The following is a 25,289-nucleotide window of genomic DNA, read 5'->3' as shown; positions in this document are numbered from 1 at the left end:
ATCAGTAGATATCAGTTTTTTGGTTTTTAATGGATACACTACAGAAAATGTGTACATTCTTTGGATATACAATTGTTTGCTTTCATGTCTTTTTCCTAATAGTTTCTCTTGTACTATATAGCACTGACTCTCTCACAATGAATAGATAAGCTGTGTGTTTTATATAAGACCGATTATTTCATTCCATGTTTATATTAGACAGATCTAACACCCAACTATGCATTCATATGTAAACTTTCAGAAATGATATTTGTTAGGTCTAATATAATAAATATAGAATTATTTCATAGTATTTAAAACAATAGCAACCACTGTTACCAGCTCCTAGAAGCCTAAGGCTGTGAGTCTGTTGGACTGTTGTCATGATTTGCTTTTTCTCCAGAGACAGAATGCTTCAGAAACTGACCAGTAGCACCGATGTATAATCTTGATCGCATGGGCCATTTCTGAAAAAGAATATTTATTTTGTTATAATGTTGATGATAAAAATAAAAAATATGAGAAATATTTAAACAAGAATTCAAAGATTAGTAACTATGATATATATAGCATAGTCTGTAATGTGAAAGATTCCAAATAGCCCCATGCAAATGCAATATTATGTAGCTAATAACAATTATAATTATGAAGTATAAGGAACATTAAAATGTTTTATTAATGCTAACAGTAAAAAGCAAAAGTATTACCAGACTTTAACTATAGAAAGAATGTGTGCATGTAGAAAAGAATTGCAATAAATCATGGAGAATGAATATAGTTGAAGTGTAGAAAAATATATCTACCCATAATGTTTTAATTTCAAACTAAAACTAAAGCAAAATGAAGCCTAAAACTAGATTTCTGGCTTTAAAGATATTTTTAAAAGTTCCATGTGGTAAGTATTATGTGTCTACATTTGTCAAAGAACCACAATGGCTGGGTGCAGTAGTTCATGCATGTAATTCCAGCACTTTGGGAGGCTAAGGCAGGAGGATCACTTGAGGCCAGGAGTTTAAGACCAGCCTGGGCAACATAACAAGACCCCATCTCTAAGAAAAATTAAAAGATTAGCTGAGCATGGTGGCACATGCCTGTAGTCTCAGCTACTCTGGAGGCTGAGGCTGGAGGATCGGCTGAGCTGAGGAGTTGGAGGTTGAGTGAGCTATGAAGGTGCCACTGCACTCCAGCCTGGGTGACAGAGCAAATCCCTGTCTCTTAAAAAAAAGAAGAAAAAAAGAACCACAATAAAAAGTGACTAATTCTACCATTGAAATGTTTTCTCTAGCTAGAAGTAATATCTGGAAGTTGTAAATATTAAAATATTTGACATTATACAGATAGAATATCCAGATTAAATGTCTCGATGTATTGGTGTAATACAGCTCTAACCTTTTGGTAATAACCACATTTGAATTACTGATCATGATTTTTCTCAATTCATCTTTGTGATGGAAAGTCTTCCTCTCAAACAATATAATTTATTGCCAGACAGGCATAATGATGAAAAAGCATATGAGTAGTACTTTTAGAATGGAACTCTTTTTTAGGGGGAGCATATAATCAGTTAAGTTCTGAGGTCCTTGGAATACTAATCAGAGAAATACCATCTTTTAAAATACAAAGATAGGCCGGGTGCGGTGGCTCACGCCTGTAATCCTAGCACTCTGGGAGGTAGAGGCAGGCGGATTGCTCGAGGTCAGGAGTTCGAAACCAGCCTGAGCAAGAGTGAGACCCCGTCTCTACTATAAATAGAAACAAATTTAATTGGCAAACTAATATATATATAGAAAAAATTAGCCGGGCATGGTGGCGCATGCCTATAGTCCCAGCTACTTGGGAGGCTGAGGCAGGAAGATTGCTTGAGCCCAGGAGTTTGAGGTTGCTGTGAGCTAGGCTGATGCCACGGCACTCACTCTAGCTTGGGCAACAAAGTGAGACTCTGTCTCAAAAAAAAATATTAATACAAAGATAGACTAAAAAATGTGCAATCCCAAAAAGGTCAGCAATGTGATCCCACACTCTGCAGAGCAAATGCTGCCACAATCAGGCTACCTATCTTCATCAGTGAACATGCTCAGGCAGGTTGCTGGTTACACAGCACCATGAAATGTTTTTAAACGCTTGGCAGATAATCCACAGTGCTCATATTTGAGGCACAATTATTAATATGCTCTGGGTTCTCAACCCAAGCTGCATATTAAAATCACCCATCCAGGGGTGGGGAACCTGCAGCCTTCTGATTTTAACACCATTCTTTGTTAAGCACCAAAGGAGGCAAGAAAAGCTTCATCTTTCTCTGCCACACTCCTTTTAATAAAATGATTTGTACTGTAAAATTCGGAGTCAGTCAAAAGGCCACACTCAAGGATCCAGAAGACCACGTGTGGCCCCAGGGCCGCAGGTTCACCACTCCTGAGTGGAGCTGGAATATAAGCTCTCATTTGTACTTTTGAGTACAGTTATTTTCACCTAAACTGGGATTCCAAATGTAAAATGTAGCCATAAACAATAAGTGGGCATATCATATTAACCAGAAAGTTTCTATTCTGTGACAACCAACAGAAGTTCTATTTTTTATGTCTCCAGATTTAATAAGTGAGTTTGCACCTATGTAGTTCAGATCATTTAAGAGTCCTAAATTCAGATTATTCTGGCCAGTAATCTATACTTTAAATATAGATAAAAGATAACATTTATGTTACTTGGCATTTAAAATGGTCCGTTCCTATGTAGTCTTCCTATAAATAACCTTGTACATTATGTTTGATACAGTAATAAGACTGACACTATGCAACTTTTTGCAAATCCATTTCAATTTTTTTAAATAACATGTGCATTCTTGTACATTTTAGGTATATCACTGTCACTGGTCCTGTCCTTGGGATCTTCCAAAGGCTGCTTTGCTGAGGTGTTTAGAAGCTAGACTGAAGTTGATAGGTCAGGACCTGGCATTGTTATATCAGATTAAAGTCCTGCATTATACCAAAGACCCCACTGCTGTAGTGTTAGGGATTGCTTGTGTCCTCCTCCAAAATACACATGTTGAAGCCCTAACCTTGAAGGTGACAGGATTTGGAAATGGGGCCTTTGGGAGGTAATTAGGGTTAGATTGGGTCATGAGGGACTAATAGCCTTTTAAGAAGGGGAAGATCTCTCTCTCACTCTGTCTCCTTCCTCCTCCCTGGTGTACATGCACCAGTGAGGAGAGGCCATGTGAGAACACAGCACGATGAAGGCCATCTAAAGCTAGCAAGATAGCCCTTGCCAGGAACTGAACCGTACTGGCATCTTGATCTTGGACTTTCCAGCCTCCAGACTCTGAGAAAATGTCAGGACTTGGCATTGTTATATCAGATTAATACATATTGTGAGTAGTGTAAGGCAGACTAAAACATGTAGTGAATAGAGTATGGTGGAAGAAATCATCAATTTTAAGTGCTGGATTTTTGGCAATAGTATATACCAGTGCTTCTCCATCTTTTAAACCCCTACCCCATTTTCATAAGCATACAAATCTCATGCTCAAATCTCAAATGTAATTTGACAATTATGTGACAATTATAAAACTAAAATCAAATAAAATCAAAATATCACAGAATGCTTGCCTAGTGGTTCTCATGTGTACTACCCAGGCCCCACTGTGTTGAGAATTGCTCTGAATCATTCAACCAAGTGTGGAGACAAATGAAGGCATCTGTCTCTTTCATCTTTGCTAGGATATAATTAATGAAGCAAACCTAAAAATGTGTATGTGGATTTTTGCCTCATTTTTCATAGATTTTATAAAATACAAAACTTTCCTTTGTAAAAACTTTTATGTCCTTGATTTTCAAAAGGCCTGTAATGATTTTAATCAACTTACTGTAGACACATAACAGTTTTAAGAATTAGGAATTAAAATGAAAATAGAATACTGGTTAGGTTGCATGTCACCTTGATGCCAAAAAAGCCAGTTGACTGATTCACATTTTATTTTTCAATGGTTTGTTTTAGCATTGTGTAGATTAGCACAAACCTTAGCTCTGCTTTCCCTGGTAAGGTATGTTTAAAACCATGTACAGTAGTTTCATTGAGCTTAGAAAAACCTAGCAAACTCACAATTAACCAGAGCTGAGCCTGAAACTGAAGACCTTAAAAATGCACTCTTGGTGTAGTTAAATGACCCCAAAATAACAAAACCTTGTGTTTATTTTTTAAATTATTATTTACCTATATTATAAACAATAACACTTAAGGGGTATGGCAATTAATAAAGTCATCTGTGCTTTTCTGCCAATGTAAAGAACTGAAATATACTCCTGTTCTCTTTCAGATTCGCCACCCTTAGGGTGACTGGTGCTGATCAAAATTGCTAGTACCCCAAAGAGATAAAAACTGCTGTCTTCGGCTATGCCCCAGGATCCGTCTCTTAAACCTTCCAGTTTCATTTGAGATACTCTTAAAGTAAATCCTCAACAGTGCTAACAATACTGATAATAAGGACTGATGATTCAAAATCATAGCTTTGAAATAATTGCTAATATATCTTTGATAATCACAGTAAGACTATCATTAGAGTAACACTATGTTGTAAGGCAGAAAAATAAAGTCATTTCAGAACACTTTTTACTATGGGATACAACAGTTTATTATAATGAGCTTTTAGTTACCCCAAAAGTACAAATAATGAGAATATTTTTCTTTCTTTTGCATTAATCAAAGATAGTCTTAACATTTAAATATTTTATTATCTTAAAATAATGTGTTAACAGGCAGTTTCAATTATGTATATAAAATCTCTTCCCTCTGATCCTTCAAAACACATGATTATAGTTCTTTTATAACAAATGTAACATTTTCCCATACAGTACTGTTATTTGTATTTTTGTTTTCATCTCTGTAATATGTTCATTTAGGAGAGGGACTGAGTCTTACTCATAATTGTATTCACTCTCCTAAAATAGTGCTTTGCACATAGTAGGAATTCAATCAATGTTTGATTTTAAAACTTGTTTTAGTTACTTGTTCAACCATCAATTTCTTTTTAAGACATAACCTTTGGTCTTGTATCATTATCTCTACAGATGTCTTTTAAAATAAAAATAGTTAATTCAGAGGACAAATGAGATTTGCTTTTTCTCAAAATAGTTATGATTATAAAAACATTTGATACATGAATCAAGTGCAAAAAACATCTGGCTATGCTTATTGTTACATGAAAATGTTTCTAACATTATTCAAAAAAGCACTGCAAGAAACTAAGGTGAAAAACCACTCTTGATATCTCATTCTGAATTATCTCTCTCACGAAAGAGAGCATTTAACAGTTTCTCTTTGTACTAAAATATACTTAATGTTAAAATAAACTTTTTTAGAGTATATGGTAAATGTCAAGTCAAAAGAAACCTAACATTAATGGTATATTTGAATAGCAATCTAATGTACACTATGAGACCCCTTAATTAGTAATGAGTGACTTTTTTGCTGAGATTATGCTATAAAACTCATGAATAGGATAGGATCTATCATAACTATAAATATTTTACCTTTTTACATTTAATGTTTGAAATGGTTAAAGTCTATCATCATTTTGATTATATTTCCAAAGTAAATTTTGTTAAACCTCACTCACTAAATATGGTAAAGCACACACTCTAATTATTAACTGATATGACATTGTAATAAATTAATTGTAATCTACAGTTAAGTTCAGTTGATATTAGAGGGTGTGCTTTACCATATTTCAATAATGATTACTTAATACTTTATTGAACACTGATACGTTAAGGCTGAATCCTAACTTTGTATTTGTGTGTGTGTGTCAAAATACTTCAGAATAGTAGAAACAAAACTTTGACAGTTTAGCTTTAACAAATATAAAGATGACACTTTTTGAACAGAAAGCCCAATCAGTGTAAGTTTTCAAAACAAAGCTAGGAGAAAAGGATGATGCAAAGACTAAATACTGCAATATAGGTAATAAATCATAAACGTATATACCATATCAAGTGAAAACTTTAAGTTACCATTCTACCTATATATAAAGTAATTATGCAAAATGAGTTTTCTTGGCTAATTCTGTACAATACAGAATTTGAATGCAGTGTTTAATCAATTCACTCAACATACATGCCAATCTACTATGAAAATTACATTAAAGAAATATAGTTTTTTCTAACATTCTTGGTAGGGGTCCAGTCCATGATAATTAACCTTTATTTAAACAGACTGAAATAGTACTCCCTGGGGGTTCCTACTTGTTTTACCAAAAAAGTTTCAACAGTTTTCCTAGAATCGCTTTGGAGCAGATAATTCCATTACTCCATTTAATGCATGAAATCCTTTAAACACCCCATAAAAATACAATAGAAGGGTAATTATGTAAATTAAAACACTTACGTTCTCAAAGGATCATAAATATAACTCAGTATTAAAATGTATCAGGACATGCAACCAAGTCCCCATTTCTCACCTTGGAAGGCAGCACAAATCCTTAGACTGCCTCCTGCACAGGGCCTCGCAGGCCCCTACCCCAACCCCCAGGTTTAAACACCTCACCCGCTACCTGCGAACTGTAAGGAGCAGTCTCTCGTAATGGGGACCTCGCCACCGGTGCCCGTGCAGGCCACGGCAGCTTTCCTGGTCGGTCCCCCGCCTCACTCGTAGGGAGGAGTGAGGGCTCCGTGGCATCTACTCAGACAGTGACAGACAGGGCAGGCCAGGTTGTCCTGCTCCCGCAGGGCGCCCTGCCCGCTTACCTTAACAGGGTGCAGGTAGCCGTCGCCGCGCAGGGCGCCCAGTCCCGGGTCCGCCGGCGCCTCGGCGTCGTCCTGCAGGCTGCGGGTGAGGTGCGCGATGTAGGTGGTAGCCAGCAGTAGCACGTCCAGCTTGGACAGCTTGGTGTCGGGCGGCACGGACGGCAGCGTGCGCTGCAGCTCCAGGAAGGCGTGCCGCAGGGTCTGCACGCGGCTGCGCTCCCGCGCCGCGTTCGCCGCCGCCGGCCGCCCGCCTGCGGAACGCGCGCCGCCCCCGGGGCCCGCCGGCCCCGTCCCGGTCCGCCCGGGGCTCGCGTCGCGGGTGGCGGAGGCCGCGGGAGCAGGCTCGGCGCCGGCGCTTACGCGGCTGCTCGCCGGGCGTCCGCGGTCCATGGCGGCTTCCCGCGCAGCGCGCGCTGCAAAGGGCGAAAGCGCCGTGAGGCCGGGGCGCCTCTCTCTGCGCGCCCGCCCGCCTGCCCGCCCGCCCGACGTGGCTCGGGGCGCTCTCCGGGCTCCTTCTGCACCCGGCGCGTTTTGTCTCTGGCGTCTGGGGAGAGCCGGGTTCCCGGGCTCCTCAGAAGGATAGGAGGGGCGCGGTGCCAGCTTTACTCATAAAGGACAAACTAAGCGACGGGCTATTTCACCCACGGAGAAAGATCTCATCTCGGAAGCACAGCTCGGGTTAGGCACTTGCTCTCCGTGGCAACGCAATCTGGCCAGCCCCTCAGGAAAGGTGGCGCGGGTCGTTGGCGCCGCGGCACGCCAGCCGCCCTCCGGCCACTCACGCCGGGGGAATTCCTGCCCGAGGAGCGCGGGACCCCCTAGCCTTACCTCGGACTAGGCACCCGCCACCGCTCGGAGCCGCGAGCCGCGCGTCAGACCGGGCCCTTACCTCTCCTGGAGCGGCGGAGTGGGGCTCGGCTCCGCGGGGCGAGGGGCGTCGAGCCGGCTCTGCGTGGCCTGGGCCGCGCCGCTCACTCCATCCTCGTCCAGCCGAAGCTGAAGCCGACAGCCACTGCCGGCCCCGCTGGCCACGCCTTTTATGTGGGCGCCCCCGCGGCCGGGCGTGTGTGCTTCGGCAGGCGACGCAGGTGGCGCCCACCAGAGGGGCTACGCCAGGGCTGAGGCGGCGCAGAGCCGCCCCCTGGGCAGCGGGAGAGTCATTAATCAAACCGCAGGGAGGGTCCAGACCCGGCCCCGCCCCTCCGCCCTGCGCCGGCCCGGCTCTCCCGTAGGCGCCACGCGGAGGGCGCCGCGGAGTTGGCGGCAGTGGGGTTGGCCTGGGCTCGGTACAGCCGGCGAGGCCTCGTGAGTCACCTCGCCCCGCCGCCGTCGCACCGCCTCAGGCCCAGTCTGATTCCGGGCTTCTAGGCCGGCGCCCAGCTGAGGCGGGAACGCTGCCGTTTGGTTGCGCGTGGCTTTTAATTTTCCGTGAGGAAATGTCAAGTGTGCCACATCGAGGTTCTAACCTTTCATCCCACCACAAGGTAAAACGTTTCTTGCTTCCCTAACCACCTGAAGCAGGAGTCCCCCTCAGTACGCCGTGGCCAGATTACGGAGGCGCTCGGAGGCAAACTGCCTTTCCGTCAAGACCCCGAGCGTTCCCGTTGTGATACTGTAGGAAGCTCCCAAACCGCCGCCGCGGCCCCGGGGTGGCGTCGCTCCGCCTGGGGAGCGCGCACCCGGGCTGGCCGCCTTCGTCGCCGCTGCGGGACCTCCGCTCTTACATTATTTGGACGGAAAATTCGTTCGTGGCTTTGCACTCGTGGACCCCCGGGAAGCGTGGCGACGGCGGTGCGAGGAGGGTCCGATCCAGGGATCCTTCGGAAAGTGGGCGCCGCGGCCCGAGCGCTCCGCGCGGACGCCCCCGTCCTCCGTGGTGGCTTCCGCGGGTCCTGGACGCGTCGCCTTCTTTGGGGGACGTCTGAGTGGGCGCGAGATACTTTCCAGCGACGTAATTAGGATACACTCGAAACAATGCCAACAATTTAAAGAGCAGGACATTTTCTTTTTGGGGTCAAAACGTAATAGCAAATTTAAAATGTCACCAAAGGAAACTACTCGTGAGCATGCAACATAATCTCATACTTTCTAGTAGATTTCTAAATTGGAACTGTTGTACCAAGCGGTCATTAGTAATGGTGGCGCTGTTTGGATGTACCGGCCCACACATTATGTTAGTGAATCAGAATGAGCCTTAGTCTTTAATCTCAATTTTCCTCCGATAGCCTTAATTAGATTTGCACTTTAGAAAGCGGCACACCAAAATTGCATTGATTCAAAAAGGATTTCTATCCCTGGTGGTCTAGTGGTTAAAAAAAAAAAAAAAGAAAAAAAATAAAAATAAAAAAGACAAAAAGGATTTCTATTGCTGAGCGAGAAAGCCCATCTTTCCTCGGTCAAGTGTATGTGATGAAGTATAAAGCAATTACGAGATCCTTGAATTCACACGTGGAAAGCAATGTTTCAGGTTGTATAAAGAAGCAAATCAAACAGGAACTTAAAGGTGTGTGTGTGTGTGTTTTATGTAATGAGATACTGTAAAACTACAAACCCACAAAAGATGTTGCCTAGTCCTGTAAAGTTTTTTTAAAAAAAAGTCAAACGTTTCAGATCACTTGAAGCTGAATTTACTTGCTTTCTACAAATAAATTTTCTTATACTTTTGTGTCATCGGGAAGGTGAGGTTCATGCACATCATTTTTTGTCAGCAAGCTTTCAGATTTGTTCAAAGAGAGGTTCCTGTATTTATAGAGAGAAAAAAAAAAGCCTTAAATTTAAGAAATGAAAGTACCACAAAAATGTAGCAAGCATATAGAATCTAGGACACAATAACAATAGTAAAGGCTAATGATTAATCACCAAACTGTATGAATCTTCTTAGGCTTTAAAGGAAGCAGAAACAAAGATTTTCCTCGGGGGGGGGGGGGGGGGGGGGAGAATGTGAAGAATCTATGAGTTGAGAGAGGTATGGAAATAAGAATATTGGAGGGAAGGTGGACCAGGACTGGAGTGAGGCAAGTGAGTTGTCTGGGGCTTCTTGAATTTTGCACTCTTGGCACCTCACATGCCTCATAATAACCCAGCCTGCTAGAGTCTCCTGTTACGGTGGGGTAGAGAGGCTACAGAGGCTCATCACTGCTAACAGTGGTGGGACAGTGGCCAGCCATGTTGCAGGTGCAGAAGAACTGAGGTAACAAGGCTGACCACTGCAGGCAGCCTGCTTGTCTTTACTGCTGCTACTCCAAGGAGCCTCTCTGAAGCCTCTGATGCTTACGGAGTAGTCCTAATTCCTAAAGGAAACTTGTACTTGCAGTTAAATTCAAAGTATAAAAATCTTAAAATTTCTAACATTACATAAATAATTAGTAACAGGTACCACTTATTTAGCACTTTATTATGCTAAGTCCTTAACAGGTATTTTCTTATTCAGCCTTTACAAAAACTCTGAGCATTTTACAGTTGAGAAAATAAAATTCAGAGGAATTAGATAACTTGTCCAAGGTCACATAGATAAGTGTCAGAGACAGTATTCAAGCCAGACAGATTGACCCTAACCTTGTACTCTTTACCGATACTATTCTTTTTAAGATTTGTATTTTATAATTTCCAAAACATTTTTAATCTACTGTCTCAATAAAGGGCATGCTCTAAGTGATGGACTCCCTGTTAACAATCCAAATACTATTTTCATAGTATATCTTTCTTAGGAGTTCTTAATTATCTAGTCTTCCAAAACGTACATGGCTTTACAGTGCTATAGATTTTATTTCACTGGATATGGTATATAAGTCTTAAAATTATCTTTTTTTCTAAATATGTCAAATAATTTACAATATTAACTTGTTAAGATTGTCTTCATAAGGCAAAATAATTATATAAGTGAAGAAAATGTTTTCTATATAAAATATTAAAATGTTTTATATGTATATAAATAGATTAATTGGTACTTTTTTTGCCTTTCAACTATTTACTTTATTGTTTAAATTAAGTTGTAATTTACATAGTTAAATTCACCTTTTGGAGTGTATGGTTCAGCAAATCTTGATAAACATATACAGTTTTGTAACCATCATCACAATAAAGATACAGAGAGAGCACTTCCCTCACTTCCCAAAATTCTCTTGTGCTGATCATTTGTAGCCAACCATTGCTCCCAGCCCCAGTAGTCCCTAGCAACTGCTGATCTGTTTTCTGTCTCTATGGTTTTGTCTCCCCAGAAAGTCATACAGATAGAAGCATACAATATGTAGCCTTTTAAGTCTGTCTTCTTTCACTTAGCATAATGCTTTTGTGATCATTCCATGCTTTTAAGTATATCAGTAGTTCATTCCTTTTTATTACTGAATGATATTCCATTACATAGATGTACCACAGTTTCTTTATCCATTCCCCAGCTGAGACACCTTTGGATTGTTTCCAGTTTTTGATGATAAGGAATAAACCATTTTAAACATTAAGGTACAGATTTTTGTGAGTATAGGTTTTCATTTCACTTGGGAAAATACCTAGGAGTGGGGCTGCTAGATGTGGTAAGTGTATGTTTAACTTTATAAGGATATGTCAGGCCTGGACAACATAGTGAGACCCATCTCTACAAAAAAATTTAAAAATTAGTCACAGGAGGCTGGGGCAGTAGAATCATTTGAGCCCAGGAGTTCTAGGTTACAGTGAGCTGTGATTGGGCTACTGCACTTCAGCCTGGGTGACAGAGCAAGACCTTGTAAACATAATTATTGTCCAAAGTGTCTATACCACCAGTCCCCAACCTTTTTGGCACCAGGGACCAGTTTCATGGAAGACAATTTTCTATGGACCGGAAGGGGGTACGGTGGGCAGAGTTGGTTTTGGGATGATTCAAGCACATTACATTTATTGTGCACTGAAACCTCTCTGCTAATGATAATCTGTATTTGTAACAACTCCCCAGCACTAGCTTCCAGCGCTAGCATTCACCTCAGCTGCACCTCAGATCATCAGGTATTGGATTCTCATAAGGAGAATGCAACCTAGATCCCTTGCATTTGCAGTTTACAGTAGGGTTTGTGCTCCTAGGATAATCTAATACCACTGCTCTGACAGGAGGCGGAGCTTATGTGGTGATACAGGTGATGGGGAGCAGATGTAAATACAGATGAAGCTTTGCTCTCTCACCTGCCACTCACCCCCTGCTGTGTGGCTAACAGGCCACAGACTGGTATGGTACTGGTCCATGGCCTGGGAGTTGGGGTCTGCAGGTCTATACTTTCATTTTTTTCCATTTATTCATTCTAATACATGTTAGTTTTTTAAGAAAAAAGAATGAGCCAATATTTTTAAATCAGATGATTTCACAGTCTAAATGTCTCACCAGGGAGCGTAATTTCTCAAGTTCAGCATGTCCACCTGGCCACACTGTTCTGGAGCCAAGTAGCTACAGTTGCCTTTAGTTGGGTATGTACTCTTTAGTTCATCTTAGTTACTCTCTCAGCTGTACACACTGTATCTGCCTGTTCCTAAGGGCATTTTTGTTTGAGAACCCCTAGCAGAATAGTTGAGAGCTTTGCTGTTTAAGTCAGTGAGCTGGGTTCAAGTCTCAGCTCTGTTCATGGCAGCTGTATGACCTTGGGTCCCTCTGACTGCACCTCTCCAAGCCCCATTTTCCCATCTATGAAATGGATATTCTTTTTTAGAGATCGAGTCTCACTCTGTAGCTCAATTGGAGTGCAGTGGCACCGTCATAGCTCACTGTAGCCTTGAACTCCTGGGCTCAAGCAATCCTCCTGCCTCAGCTTCCAGAGTAGGTGGGACTACAGGCATGCACCACCGCTCCTGGCTAATTTAATTTTTTTTTTAATGTGGAGATGGGATCTGGGTATGTTGTGCAAGCTGGTCTCAAACTCCTGGCTTCAAGCCATCCTCCTGCCTTGGTCTTTTGGAGTGCTGGGATTATAGGCATGAGCCACCATGCCAGGCTGCAAAATGGGTATTCTTACAAGAGTCCCACTGTCTTTTAAAATTTGTTTGGATAATGAAGATTCAGCCTTCAAAATATTTTAAAATGTAAAATAACTAATATAATTCTTTTCAATTAGGTCTTAATAACCATTGACAGAGTTGAGACGACTCATTTAATCTGTTTTAACTAAAAAACTTATGTTGCTTACCACTATTATTTTTTTTTTTAGGGGAAGAATATCCTAATTTCAAAAGGGTTGTTTGAGAACTGCAAATCAAAATGTTAACAGTATGCCTACATTACTGATTGACACAAGCTTATTTTGTCTATAAAATTAAATAGACTGAGGCTACGTTTAACAAAGTATAGTTCTAAGCATTTGAACTTTGCATTTTGATCTTTAAATAAGACCATCCCATAATTTTGTGATTAAAAATGGGAGTTTTAAAAATTTTTCTTGAAGCACATAGATCTGTTGTTACAACTGTTCAAATATAACCTTACCAGTGGTGAAGGAAAGTTATTTTAACTGTTATTAAAGTTCACTTTTTAATTCAAAGAAACCTAATGGTTTCATATTCTACCAAAAAGATACTAGGTATTTTAGAAGTAGTTAACATTTCTAACAGTGGACATTTCCTGTGACTTATGGGTCCCAGTGATTCACATTCCTTAAAGGTATCTGAAATTTAAGGGCATTCTCACCCAGCTAGAAAGTTATTATTTTTACGTTAACAAAAGAGATGTAATGACTCTATTAACATTGATTGGGCTTGAAAGACAGTTAAATAATCAAGTAACAATTTACTTTTTTCATTGTACAGGGCTGTACAATAATCTCAGTGGGTCTTATATACAATATATAAATGTATTTAATGTCTATTTTAAATTACTAAGGCTCAAGCACCTCCTAGCATGTTTAAAAAGAGAGGAAACATCTGTCAGAAGTATTTACTGTGACAAACACAGAAAGAAGCAATAATGTGTACCTTTTTTGTTTGTTTAATACCATGTATTATTTTTAATTGAACAGTGAAGGCATTTGTTCAGAATCAGGCTTTAAATAAAAAATAGTTTTGACCTAATCTTTAATTAAAGTGTACATTGATAGTATCAAGTTCAGTTTGAGGGTCAAAACAACGTCAATGAGTCTGACTTTTTCCTCCCTGTAGGGAAAGCAGGCTTGTATAAATATACATGAGCACAGATTGCATGCATTTATAATAGAGGTGGAGAACATTCCCGTCTTCGGACAGATGTTGCTTCACTATGCTCCATTTTTAGGATACAGGCACAGCCCACAGTGTGTAGAACCCTAAAGGAGTGTGGGGCACATATCATTTTTTGGACAATGCACTCCAAACTTATTTCTACCTCTGAGCAGGCTCCCCAGCTTGAATATTTAATATAGACTGTAGGGGATATGTCTGTTGATGCCAGCTCTTTCCTTCCCTTAAAGTAATTAAAGGGAGGGAGGGATTACTTTAATCAATTTTCTAAAAACTGAAAATCTATTCTTTGTGTTTGGGCTGGGCACTTTGGTTTTTACATTTTACTGACCTTCTAGCTTTATTATTATTTCTTAGCTTTATGTTAAATTATCACAATGTTAGTAATAGGCATATCCTAAAAATCTATACCAAGAGCTTGATGAAATTTCATGATATATTTGATCACCTTTTATTAAAGAGAAGTTTAACTGATATTCCTATTTAATATGACTTGAATCTTTTGAGATACCAAAACAGTATTTTGGCATGCCTACAGTGAAAATGTTACCTGAGGAAATAATAAACATTTAAAAGAAAATATTTATGTACTATTTTTTCACAGGATAAAACTGAAGACCCAGGATTGAACATATTTGACTTTACAGGTGGTGGCAGAAGCAGGACATTCTTTGTGTTCTTTTCACCAGGGATACCTCTATTCTGCTGGTTTCATTTAGGATAGCCTATCTTTGTAGTACATAGTAGTTTATATTTTAAAATTGCATTTAGCTCTGTATTTAGTATTCCTAGTTAGGAAAATGAGGTAGAGTGATTTATTTGCTGTTCTATTAGTGCACTCCTAGTGGTTTGAGCTTTGCTCAGGGCTATAAAATATGTGGTATGTGCCACAGCTCACTACTGATCTAACTGGTACATGTGTCAGCGTATAGAATTCACCAACATTGTTTTCTGAGGCTGTGTACATTTTTGTTTTATTTTCCACATTGATGATATACTAGTGAGACTTTTCAAAATGCTTTGCAAAGAAACAAAACTCAAGAACACTGTTGTGGAATTGATAACAGTTGTATACATCTTTAAGAAATTATTGGAGTGCTGTGGACAAGCTACGGTTTTCATGGTAATGAGAATGGACATAAGGCACAAATTCTCACACAGCACTGGTTTAATTGTGAATAGAGGCAAGACCAAAATGAGGACTCCCTGCTTATCCTTTTGCCTCTCTCCAAATAAAGTATGTTCCAGATTCACAGACATCTCCCCTAAGCCTGGCAAGCCTGAGCCACTCAGTATGGAGTAGTGGTAGGACAGTGCAGCAGTGTTTTCATGGGGCTTCTTCAGGTGGGCTCTACTAGGGAATGCTAAAATCATCATCCCTTGATTAGACCTTGCAAAGAGGGTCTCATGACAAACCCACTTGACCGTCAGGCAGGTAGTCTGGGAAAAGGAAAACTATTCCAAGGTATGTCTACTGGCTCTAATTACTTTCTCAATGAAATATGCTATTGCTCTTTATTGTATTGTGATGACTAGCATATTATTATAAAGATCAATAGAAAAATCATTATATTAATTATAAATGAAAAAATAAATTGAATGAAAAATTTATGGGATTTATTATGATCTGGTTTATAATATCCATAACACTTATCATACTGTAGGGTAACTGTATCACATTTGAATCCTTAACTAGCTTGTTGTAAAATATTTGAGATCAGGATTATCTCATTCAAGTTTTCATATTCAGTGTTGCCCAGCATATGGCATATGTCTAATGTTTTATGAATAAATGAACTTATTTTCTGGTGGGGTTTATTTTCACATCAAAGTGTTGTCATTTTTTTTAAACCAAAAAGCAATTTTCTCCTCATAAGGATATTTAGAGCTGATTCATATGGAACTAAATTATATATATGCTCAAGGTTTAGAATAGTGATTTTAAACTATTTTTTGGATCATAAACCCCTTTGAGAATCGAATGAAACTTCTGATGTCTCCTTCAGAGACAAGAGGTTAAGAACCTTAGTTTGGAGTAGTGATAAAAATAGTCTACCTTTGTAGTCCTCTGGATTTCTCCTTTCTGCACCTAAATCCTTTTACTACAGTCACCTACCCACTGGTGGACCCATCATCAACTGGGCCTCAAGCATCTTTACCTACTGCTTCTGGGACTGTCCTGAGTCACCTGTACTACCTTGGTGGGTAGTACCCACCAAGTAGTTTGTAACTCCCAAACTCTTCTGGAACCAACTTTTCCCACTGCAACTTTATGACTGGGCAGACCAACAATGAACTCTTTTTCTTTCTGTGTTTGGCCAAGAAGCATTGAGAGCAGAGAACTAGGAGGCAGATGGAGGGCTTCTCTTCCTGTGTGTTGTTGACAGTGAGGGTGTCTCATCCCCCCACCAAGACTAGGAAGCAGATGGAGGGCTTCTCTTCCTGTGTGTTGTTGACAGTGAGGGTGTCTCATCCCCCCACCAAAGAAGATAAATCACACAAATATTTGAAAGAACCTACCCCATCTCTTCAGTAATTTTAGTGTTATCTTCGTGGGAGCTTTCTGGAGATGCATTTCCATTTACAGGGTATCTCTGTATTTCAGAGAAAAAGACTAATTTTGGCTTACCCGTCTCTGGGTAATAAACAGGAACTATGTGATGCATTGTTTCAAAGTTACCTGTAGCATACAAAGAATTAAAAGCATTCTGCTTTGAAACTCATAACTAAGTTGTAACCATGGCATATAACAGTATTAGATTATTTAAAATTACAGTTTATGAAATGGAATTAAATAAAGCTAAATAGAGACAGTAAAACCAACGATTGAATTAATATCCAAAATAAAATATCACACACTTTGATACATAAAAACCTATACAGGAAAGTTGCTGGTCAACTTTTATAGCAAAATGGGAATGGCAATATTAATATAAATATTAACTGCCTTGAGAGCCAGGCATGGTGGCATGCCTATAGTCCCAGCTACTCAGGAGGCTGAGGTGGGAGGATCGTTTGAGCCTAGGAGTTTGAGACCAATCTGGGCAACACAGTGAGACCCTGTCTCTAAAAAAAAAATTAAAAATAATAAATAAATAAATACCAACTGCCTTGAATTTTACTGTTCTGAGTTAATTTATTTTCTCAAAGTGTTTAGCCTGTAGGGAGTATATTTGTCTTGTATAGTTTGGGGATATGTCCATACCTTTATTTTGGCATTTAACATTACTCATCATTGACCTGTTTACAGATCCTCTTTCCCACGGTGATTTCCTTTTGAGTGGGAACTGCTTTATTCACCTCTAATCCCCAGTGCTTAGCATGGTCCTGACCATATCCAAGGTGCTTACTAAATGTTAATTAGCTGAATGCATGAATTTTTCCATAAAAATGCTATGAAAGTAAATGCTAAAAGATGTGCATATATTTTGGATTTTATTGATGTATTTGATTATGTTTCCAATTTTGAGTTATATAGTTATATGGCTATATTTACGATAAGATTTTTTTTTTTTTTGAGACAGAGTCTCACTCTGTTGCCTGGGCTATATAGTGCTGTGGCGACAGCCTAGCTCACAGCAACCTCAATCTCCTGGGCTTAAGCGATCCTCCTGCCTCAGCCTCCGGAGTAGCTGTGACTACAGGCCTGGGCCACCTCGCCTGGCTAATTTTTTCTATTTTTAGTTGTTTGGCTAATTTCTTTCTATTTATAGTAGAGATGGGGCCTAGCTGTGACTACAGGCCTGGGCCACCTCGCCTGGCTAATTTTTTCTATTTTTAGTTGTTTGGCTAATTTCTTTCTATTTATAGTAGAGATGGGGCCTCTCTCTCTTGCTCAGGCTGGTCTCAAACTCCTGAGGCTCACACAATCCACCCACCTCAGCCTCCCAAAGTGCTAGGATTATAGGCGTGAGCCACCACGCCTGGCCACGATAAGATTTTTTAATTGTAAAATGCTTGAAGTCAGAGGTTATAATTCCTATAATTTTATCATAATTCCCCAATACAAAGCTCCAAATTTACATGCCTATCAAAAATATGTAAAAAAAATAGGAAGTATAAAAATTACTATCTTAAGAATTCCTATTTCCTTATGGTATGTTTGGTTGTACAGAGGTGCCTTTAAAAAGTACATCTAACTCTTCTAAAGACCTCAAAGATATACTGTAGATTTAACAAATATATAATATGTCTTCTAGATTTTAAATTATGCCTTTTCCTTTCTCTTGAACTATAATAAAAGAGCCTTTGTGTAAAGACCATACAGTATGCTATTGGCCACATACATAAGGATAGAGTTATTGTACATTACACACATGTATCCAGGAGTGTCACTGGTTTTAATGAGAGTCTTAGATTTATACCATCTGTTTGTTTATTTATTTATTCATTAATTTTTAGACAGAGTCTTGCTTTGTTGCCCAGGCTAGAGTGAGTGCCGTGGTGTCAGCCTAGTTCACAGCAACCTCAAACTCCTGGGCTCAAACAATCCTGCTGCCTCAGCCTCCCGAGTAGCTGGGACTACAGGCATGCGCCACCATGCCCAGCTAATTTTTTCTATATATATTAGTTGGCCAATTAATTTCTTTCTATTTATAGTAGAGACGGGGTCTCGCTCTTGCTCAAGCTGGTTTTGAACTCCTGACCTTGAGCAATCCGCCAGCCTCAGCCTCCCAGAGTGCTAGGATTACAGGCGTGAGCAACCGCACCTGGCCTATACCATCTGTTTAGATGAGGGTGGCAAATATATGCAGAGGGGGAAGGATACCTATAACTGGCTAAGGAAGCATAACCAAGTACCCCTGAGAAAAGCTCAGATAATTTTCTGTGATAATTTTTCAGTGTTCACTTTAAATTTTATTTTAATTTAATTAATGCTAGAGTTCATTCGTCAATATGGTAAATTATATAATACATTTGAATACTTTTAAAAATGTGAAGTTCTTTTATAATATATTATCCCATTCTTTCTCCTAGTTCCTTTTTATTTATAAAAATTATTTGTTTACTGGCCGGGCGCTGTGGCTCACGCCTGTAATCCTAGCTCTTGGGAGGCCGAGGCGGGCGGATTGCTCAAGGTCAGGAGTTCAAAACCAGCCTGAGCAAGAGCGAGACCCCGTCTCTACTATAAATAGAAAGAAATTAATTGGCCAACTGATATATATATATAAAATTAGCCGGGCATGGTGGCGCATGCCTGTAGTCCCAGCTACTCGGGAGGCTGAGGCAGAAGGATCACTGGAGCCCAGGAGTTTGAGGTTGCTGTGAGCTAGGCTGACGCCACGGCACTCACTCTAGCCTGGACAACAAAGCGAGACTCTGTCTCAAAAAAAAAAAAAAAAAAAAAAAAAAAAAAATTATTTGTTTACATGTCACATATTTCCACATCTGCAGGTTTTCCTAAATTACTATCAAACTGAAGTGAATTTCTAAGTAGAACAGCCATTATTGGCCTTTATCTGAGCATAATTCAGCCAGTCAGTGCTGGAGTACTGACTAAAAGCCAAAGCTGTTTTATGAAGTTAGATAACTGATTAATTGTACCCGTTAGCTTTGTGACCTCAGATAAGTTATTATACTTCATTTTTCTGGAACTCAGCTTTTCATCTGTAAAATGGATATAATGTTTAAATGCAATGTGTGTAAATATTTGAAATTAGCACAGTAAATGTCTGCTCTTTTTTCTTCCCTTGACCCCTCTTCTTTGCTATTTAGATGCAAGTTCTTAAATTATTATCATAATAGCAACTATAACAAGGTGTGGAATAAAGCTTCTATACTATAACATTCTATATAGCTTTTTAGAAAAATGTGGCAAGAACATTTAACATGAGATCTACCATCAACAAATGTTTAAGTGTACAGTAAATTATTTTTGACTTTAGGTACAACGTTATATGGTAGATCTCTAGAGCTTATTCATCTTGCTTGACTGAAACTCTACGCCTGTTGATAAGTCCCTATTTCCTGCCCCTAGATGCTGGCGACGCATTCCACTCTACGGTTCTATGAATTTGACTATTTTCGATAACTTATATAAGTGGAATCATGCGGTATTTGTCTTTTTGTGACCAGCTTATTTCACTTAGCATAATGTCTTCAGTGTTCACTCATATTGTCAGGCATTGCAGAATTTCCTTCTTTTTTTAAGATTGAATAGTGTTCCATGTTCCATTTTATGTATATACTACATTTTCCTTATTCATTTATCCGTCCAGTGCCTGTGGACACTGTTTCCACATCTTGGCTATTGTGAATACTGCTGCAATGAACATAGGAGTGCTAATATCTCTTAGAGATCCCGATTTCAATTATTTTGGATAACTACCCAAAAATCGGATTGCTGGATCATATGGTAGTCCTATTTTTAAGTTTTTGAGGAACCTCCACACTGTTTGCCATGGTGCTACAGCATTTTGCATTCCCCCCAACAGTAAGGGTTCTAGTTTCTCCACATCCTCTCCAACACTTGTTGTCTTTTGTTTTTTTTTGTTAACAGGTATCCTAACAGGTGTGAGGTGATAACTCATTGTGTTTTGTTATGGTTTTTTTTTTTGAGAAGGAAAGAGTTTATTAATTTATTGGCAAGTGAGGAGGTTAGTAGACTCCTGTCTCAAAGTACCAATGTCCTCCTCATTGTGGTTTTGATTTGCATTTCCCTGATAATTAGTGACATTGAGTATTTTTTCATATACCTGTTGGCTATTTGTATGTCATCTTTGGAGAGTTGTCTATTAAATTCCTTTAATTGTGTTATTAGGGTTTTTTTTTCCTGCTATTGAGTTATAGGAGTTCTTTATATATTTTGGAGAATAATTCCTATCAGAAATATGATTTGCAAATATTCTCCCATTCCATAGATTGCCTTTCACTCTGTTGATGTTTATTTTGCTGTTCAGAAGCTTTTTAGTTCCATATAGTCCCAGTTGTTTATTTTTGTTTTTGTTGCCTATGATTTTGGTGTCATATCCATGAAATCATTGCCAAGACCAATATTATGGGGCTTTCTTCCTATGTTTTCTTTCTTTTTTTTTATTTTAGCGTATTATGGGGGTACAAGTGTTAAGGTTACATATATTTCCTATGCCCCCCCTCCCCCCTCGAGTAAGAGCTTCAAGCGTGTTCCTCTGTTTTCTTATAGGAGCTTTACAGTAGTGGGTCTTACATTTAAGTCTTTAATCCAGTTTGAGTTGATTTTTGTGTATGGTGTAAGATACTTCATTCTTTTGTATGTGGATATCCAATTTTTCCAACACCATTTGTTGAAGAGACTAACTATCCTTTGCCCCTTGTGTATTCTTGGCACCATTGTCCAAGATCAGTTGACTGTATACACATAGATTTATTTCTGGGCTTTCTATTCTGTCCATTGCTCTGTATGTCTGTCTTCTGCCAGTATCATACTGGTTTTGTTTTTTTTCCTGTAGCTTTGTAATATAGTTCAAATGTAGGAAATGTGTTGCCTTCAGCTTTGTTCTTCTTTCTCAAGAGTGATTTGGCTAGTCATGATCTTTAGTGGTTCCATATGAATTTTAGAATTATTTTTTTATTCCTGTAAAAATGCCATTAGGATTTTGATAGGGATTGCACTGAATGTGTAGATCACTTTGGGTATTATGGATATTTTAACAATATTAAGTCTTCCAATTCATGAACATGGGATGTCTTTTCATTTGTGTCTTGTTTAACTTCTTTCATCAGTGTTTTACAGTTTTTGGTATACAAGTCTTTTGCCTCCTTAGTTAAATTTATTCCTGGGTATTTTATTCATTTTGGTTCTATTTTATGTAGGATTGTTTTCCTAATTTCCTTTTCGGATAGTTTGTTGTTAATGTGTCTATATGACTTTAAAGATTGTTTTTGTTATTTAGGGCTCACACTAAATTATAAAGAGATTAATAAGGATTGTTTTGAGAAAATTAAATGACTAATTTTTTTTTTTTTTTTTTTTTTTTTTGAGACAAGAGTCTCGCATTGTTGCCCAGGCTAGAGTGAGTGCCGTGGCATCAGCCTAGCTCACAGCAACCTCAAACTCCTGGGCTCAAGCAATCCTGCTGCCTCAGCCTCCTGAGTAGCTGGGACTATAGGCATGTGCCACCATGCCCGGCTAATTTTTTCTATATATATTAGTTAGCCAATTAATTTCTTTCTATTTATAGTAGAGACGGGGTCTCGCTCTTGCTCAGGCTGGTTTTGAACTCCTGACCTTGAGCAATCTGCCTGCCTCAGCCTCCCAGAGTGGTAGGATTACAGGCGCGAGCCACTGAGTCTGGCCTAAATGACTAATTTTTAAAAATTGTAAACTTTGACACATTAAAATTATTATTTTGTCAAATTTCATTGGAGAAGTTAACCATTAATTAATGTAATTATCCTTGAATTAGGAAGAATTTTTGAAATCTATTAAGATGAAGAAAACTATGTTATTTTTAGAATTGGCTCAATTCTGGGGTAAAGGCAGTATTGATTCTTACGAGAACTTCAGTGTTAATAAGCTGCTTTGGCATCTTTGATGTAATATTGAAAATATATAAAATACTAGAATCCCTACTCTGGGTCTAATTTTGCCCTTTATAGTTAGCCAAGTGATAAACAGAGAAGTGCCTCCTATTTTACAAATTTCAAACCTTGAGAAATGTACATTGCCAACACAGTATCACTGTCAGCTAAGAAAGTCCCATTATATCAAATGCTTTTCTATAGTTCATATTCAATGGACATGATATAGCAAAATCACCAGAGCTCTATGCCTTTCCCATCCAGCTTCTCCTCACTTCAGCCTTTGTCCTAGGGTGACAGAGCTCCTAGGATGTTCTATCCATACACAAAGCCTCATTACACTGTTCCAGTTTCCCTTTCTCTTTTCCCCTGTCCTAACTCCTGTACCATGCCCCATCCCCTACCATAGTTAGCTGTGGAACAAGAACATTAGCATTAAAACACTGTCATGGAAAGGAGGAAGGGGATTATTCCAATGTTGTGGACTACAAAATCTATGAAGAGTCAATTCTTGGATGCTCTCTGGTATAATGGAGAGAAATGTTACACATTACACTTAGTTATACTTAGTTACATCAGTTAAGCAAGGGAGGTTGGTATTTCCTTTGTAACAGAACTTTAGGCATATTATAATCCAAGTATTCAGTTATTGGGGTGTGTGGGGGGATAGGCCACAGAGTATAGGCCACAGATGTTGGTTGTGATACTTTTTTATTTTCGGTCCTCATGAAAAAGGTGATTATTGCATGGTTGCTAAACAAATTTACTAGGGGCTTGGTTTCACAATTTACTTAGCTAATTGTTGTTTCACCATTGCATAACTGATATCATGCACTTTTACTAGATATAAAATTACACATTTTTTTCCCACCCTCATGGTTCTATGTTTATATGGCTGACATAGTCATGCCCAGTATGAACCAAACACAGCTTTTGTTCATAGTAGCTTCCATTTTCACATATAAATATTATAGGTAAAATTTCCTATACAAGATAAATTGTATTTATCTTTATGTACAACTAAGTTAAAAAAAAGAAAACTTAAAACACGTAAAGAAAAACCCCTTATTTCTTGGCATTTTTTGTTGTTGTTTAGAATATTCCCTTTACTAGAAGAAGTGGTTAATGAGTGACAGTATGCTTACTTATGTATGAGTTGCTTGCATCCTCATTTTTAGTGCTTTTTTTCTTGCTGATTTTTTTGGCATCTTTGGATGCTTTCCAGTTCATTAGGAATTGTCTTTCCACATTTTTAATTTCTTTTCCATCAAGAAATTCTGGAGAAAAATACATATGTTTAAAAAATATGATATATACCTGTAAATAATTAATACATAAGTGAAAATATACACTTCTGGTTTAGACTACATGAACTTAAGTTACAACATAAGCTGAAATAAATTTATTTTTAAAATATATTGTTTACACAACTTACATATTTTTGTTGAGCTTTTATTTCTTTTTATATTTTCTTCTCATTTCAAAAAGAATATGTGCTTAAACATAAAAAGGCTCTGTAATTATTATCTGTATCCCTCCTTCTTATCACTGGCAAAGATAATAACTATAAACAATTTGGTATATGGTCCCCCCTTCTAGGATCATATGTAAACTATATGGTTATTTTTAAAAACAAAAGTGTTGTTATACTCAATAAAAATTAATCATATTATCTATTGAGTTAAAGAATATTATGATTATTCTTAGGAAAAGGCAAAAATTAAGCTTCTTAAATTGGACAAATAACTTTTGCATGTTGTAAGATATTTGGAAAATACAAAAAAAAGAAAAAAAAATTAAAATTGTCTTATTCTACAATGAGAAATAATCACGGAAAACTACTGATAACACTTTAGTGTATTTCTTAGCATTTTTTGTTTCCTATGTATGGATGTGTATATATGTATATATCGTATAAAATTGGAATCCTCTATTTATATAGTTTTGCATCCTGCTTTTTAATATTATGTTGTGAGCATTTTACCATGTCTTTCTTTTTTTTAAATAATTTTTTTCTTATTTTTTAATTTTTAAACCTTTGTTGTTTTCTTTTTTTTTTCCCTCACCAGACAAAAATATGTTGGCTTACCATGTCTTTCTTTAAACACAATCTTTCTTTTGAGACAGAGTCTCACTCTGTTGCCTGGCTAGAGTGCCGTGGCATCATCCTAGCTCACAGCAACTTCAAACTCCTGGGCTCAAGTGATCCTCCTGCCTCAGCCTCCAGAGTAGCTGGGACTACAGGCATGCACCACCATGCCTGGCTAATTATATATTAATATATATATATATATTTTTTTAGTTGTCCAGCTAATTTCTTTCTAATTTTTTAGCAGAGACGAGGTCTCACTCTTGCTCAGGCTGGTCTCAAACTCCTAAGCTCAAACAATCCTCCCGCCTCAGCCTCCCAGAGTGCTAGGATTACAGGTGTGGGCCAGCACAACATAATTTTTAATGGCTGGTTTTTTATTGTATGAGGATATACTATAAAACATTAAATAATTCCCTTATTCTAGGACATTCTATATTACCTATATTAATTTTTTAATCCCATGGCCTTCATTTAATAGAAAAACTTTTTTTTTCTAATAAAGTTTGTATATAGTAGGGTTTTTTTTAAAATTTATTTTTTATTTTTTAGAAACAGGATCTTGCTCTGTTGCCCAGGTTAGAATGCAGTGGTGTGATCATAGCTCACTGCAGCCTTGAACTCCTGGGCTCAAGTGGTCTTCCTGCTTCAACCTCCTGAGTAGTTGGGACTATAGATGTATGCCACCACCCCTAGCTTCTGCATAGTAGTTTTTAAAATTAGATATTTTCTCACATCATCCACGTTATGTCTTCCACTAGATCCCAGAATGTAGAGAGGATGTAGTAAAATTTATTAGATCATATTTTTTCAGGGAAAAT

General features: G+C 38.6%; 2 protein-coding genes across 9 annotated transcripts in view; both read right to left on the bottom strand.

Annotated features, from left to right (window-relative positions):
• Nucleotides 1–332: 332 nt before the first annotated feature.
• On the bottom strand, nt 333–7,106 carry TCF24 (transcription factor 24). The gene is made up of 2 exons (XM_076004676.1): nt 6,717–7,106; nt 333–446 (listed from the first exon to the last, which is right to left on the bottom strand). Exons 1-2 carry the CDS (start codon nt 7,104–7,106, stop codon nt 333–335), a joined length of 504 nt encoding a protein of 167 aa, XP_075860791.1.
• Nucleotides 7,107–9,330: 2,224 nt separating this feature from the next.
• Nucleotides 9,331–25,289, bottom strand: part of PPP1R42 (protein phosphatase 1 regulatory subunit 42) — a 44,056-nt gene continuing 28,097 nt past the window's right edge. For 6 of the 8 annotated variants that reach the window (XM_020288843.2, XM_012744665.3, XM_020288846.2 and 3 more), the window contains 3 exons: nt 23,525–23,656; nt 16,401–16,560; nt 9,331–9,455 (listed from right to left, as the gene is read on the bottom strand). In XM_020288843.2, the coding sequence (XP_020144432.2) occupies nt 9,371–9,455; nt 16,401–16,560; nt 23,525–23,656 (377 nt within the window). In that variant the 3' untranslated portion in view covers nt 9,331–9,370. The remainder of the gene's footprint in view (nt 9,456–16,400; nt 16,561–23,524; nt 23,657–25,289) is intronic. The other 2 variants (XM_012744666.3, XM_076005249.1) reach the window with 1 other exon arrangement.

This window comes from Microcebus murinus, chromosome 7, assembly GCF_040939455.1.
Source record: "Microcebus murinus isolate Inina chromosome 7, M.murinus_Inina_mat1.0, whole genome shotgun sequence".
In the NCBI taxonomy this organism is placed as follows: Eukaryota; Metazoa; Chordata; class Mammalia; order Primates; family Cheirogaleidae; genus Microcebus; species Microcebus murinus.
This window is presented reverse-complemented; position numbering and strand designations above follow the sequence as displayed.

Bases quoted from the DNA above. Each gene is read 5' to 3' on its own strand.
- TCF24 (XM_076004676.1), bottom strand. From the start codon at position 7,106: ATGGACCGCGGACGCCCGGCGAGCAGCCGCGTAAGCGCCGGCGCCGAG. The intron at 447-6,716 runs GTAAGCGGGCAG...ATTCTTTTTCAG, and splicing joins GCTACCTGCACCCTGTTAAG to AAATGGCCCATGCGATCAAG.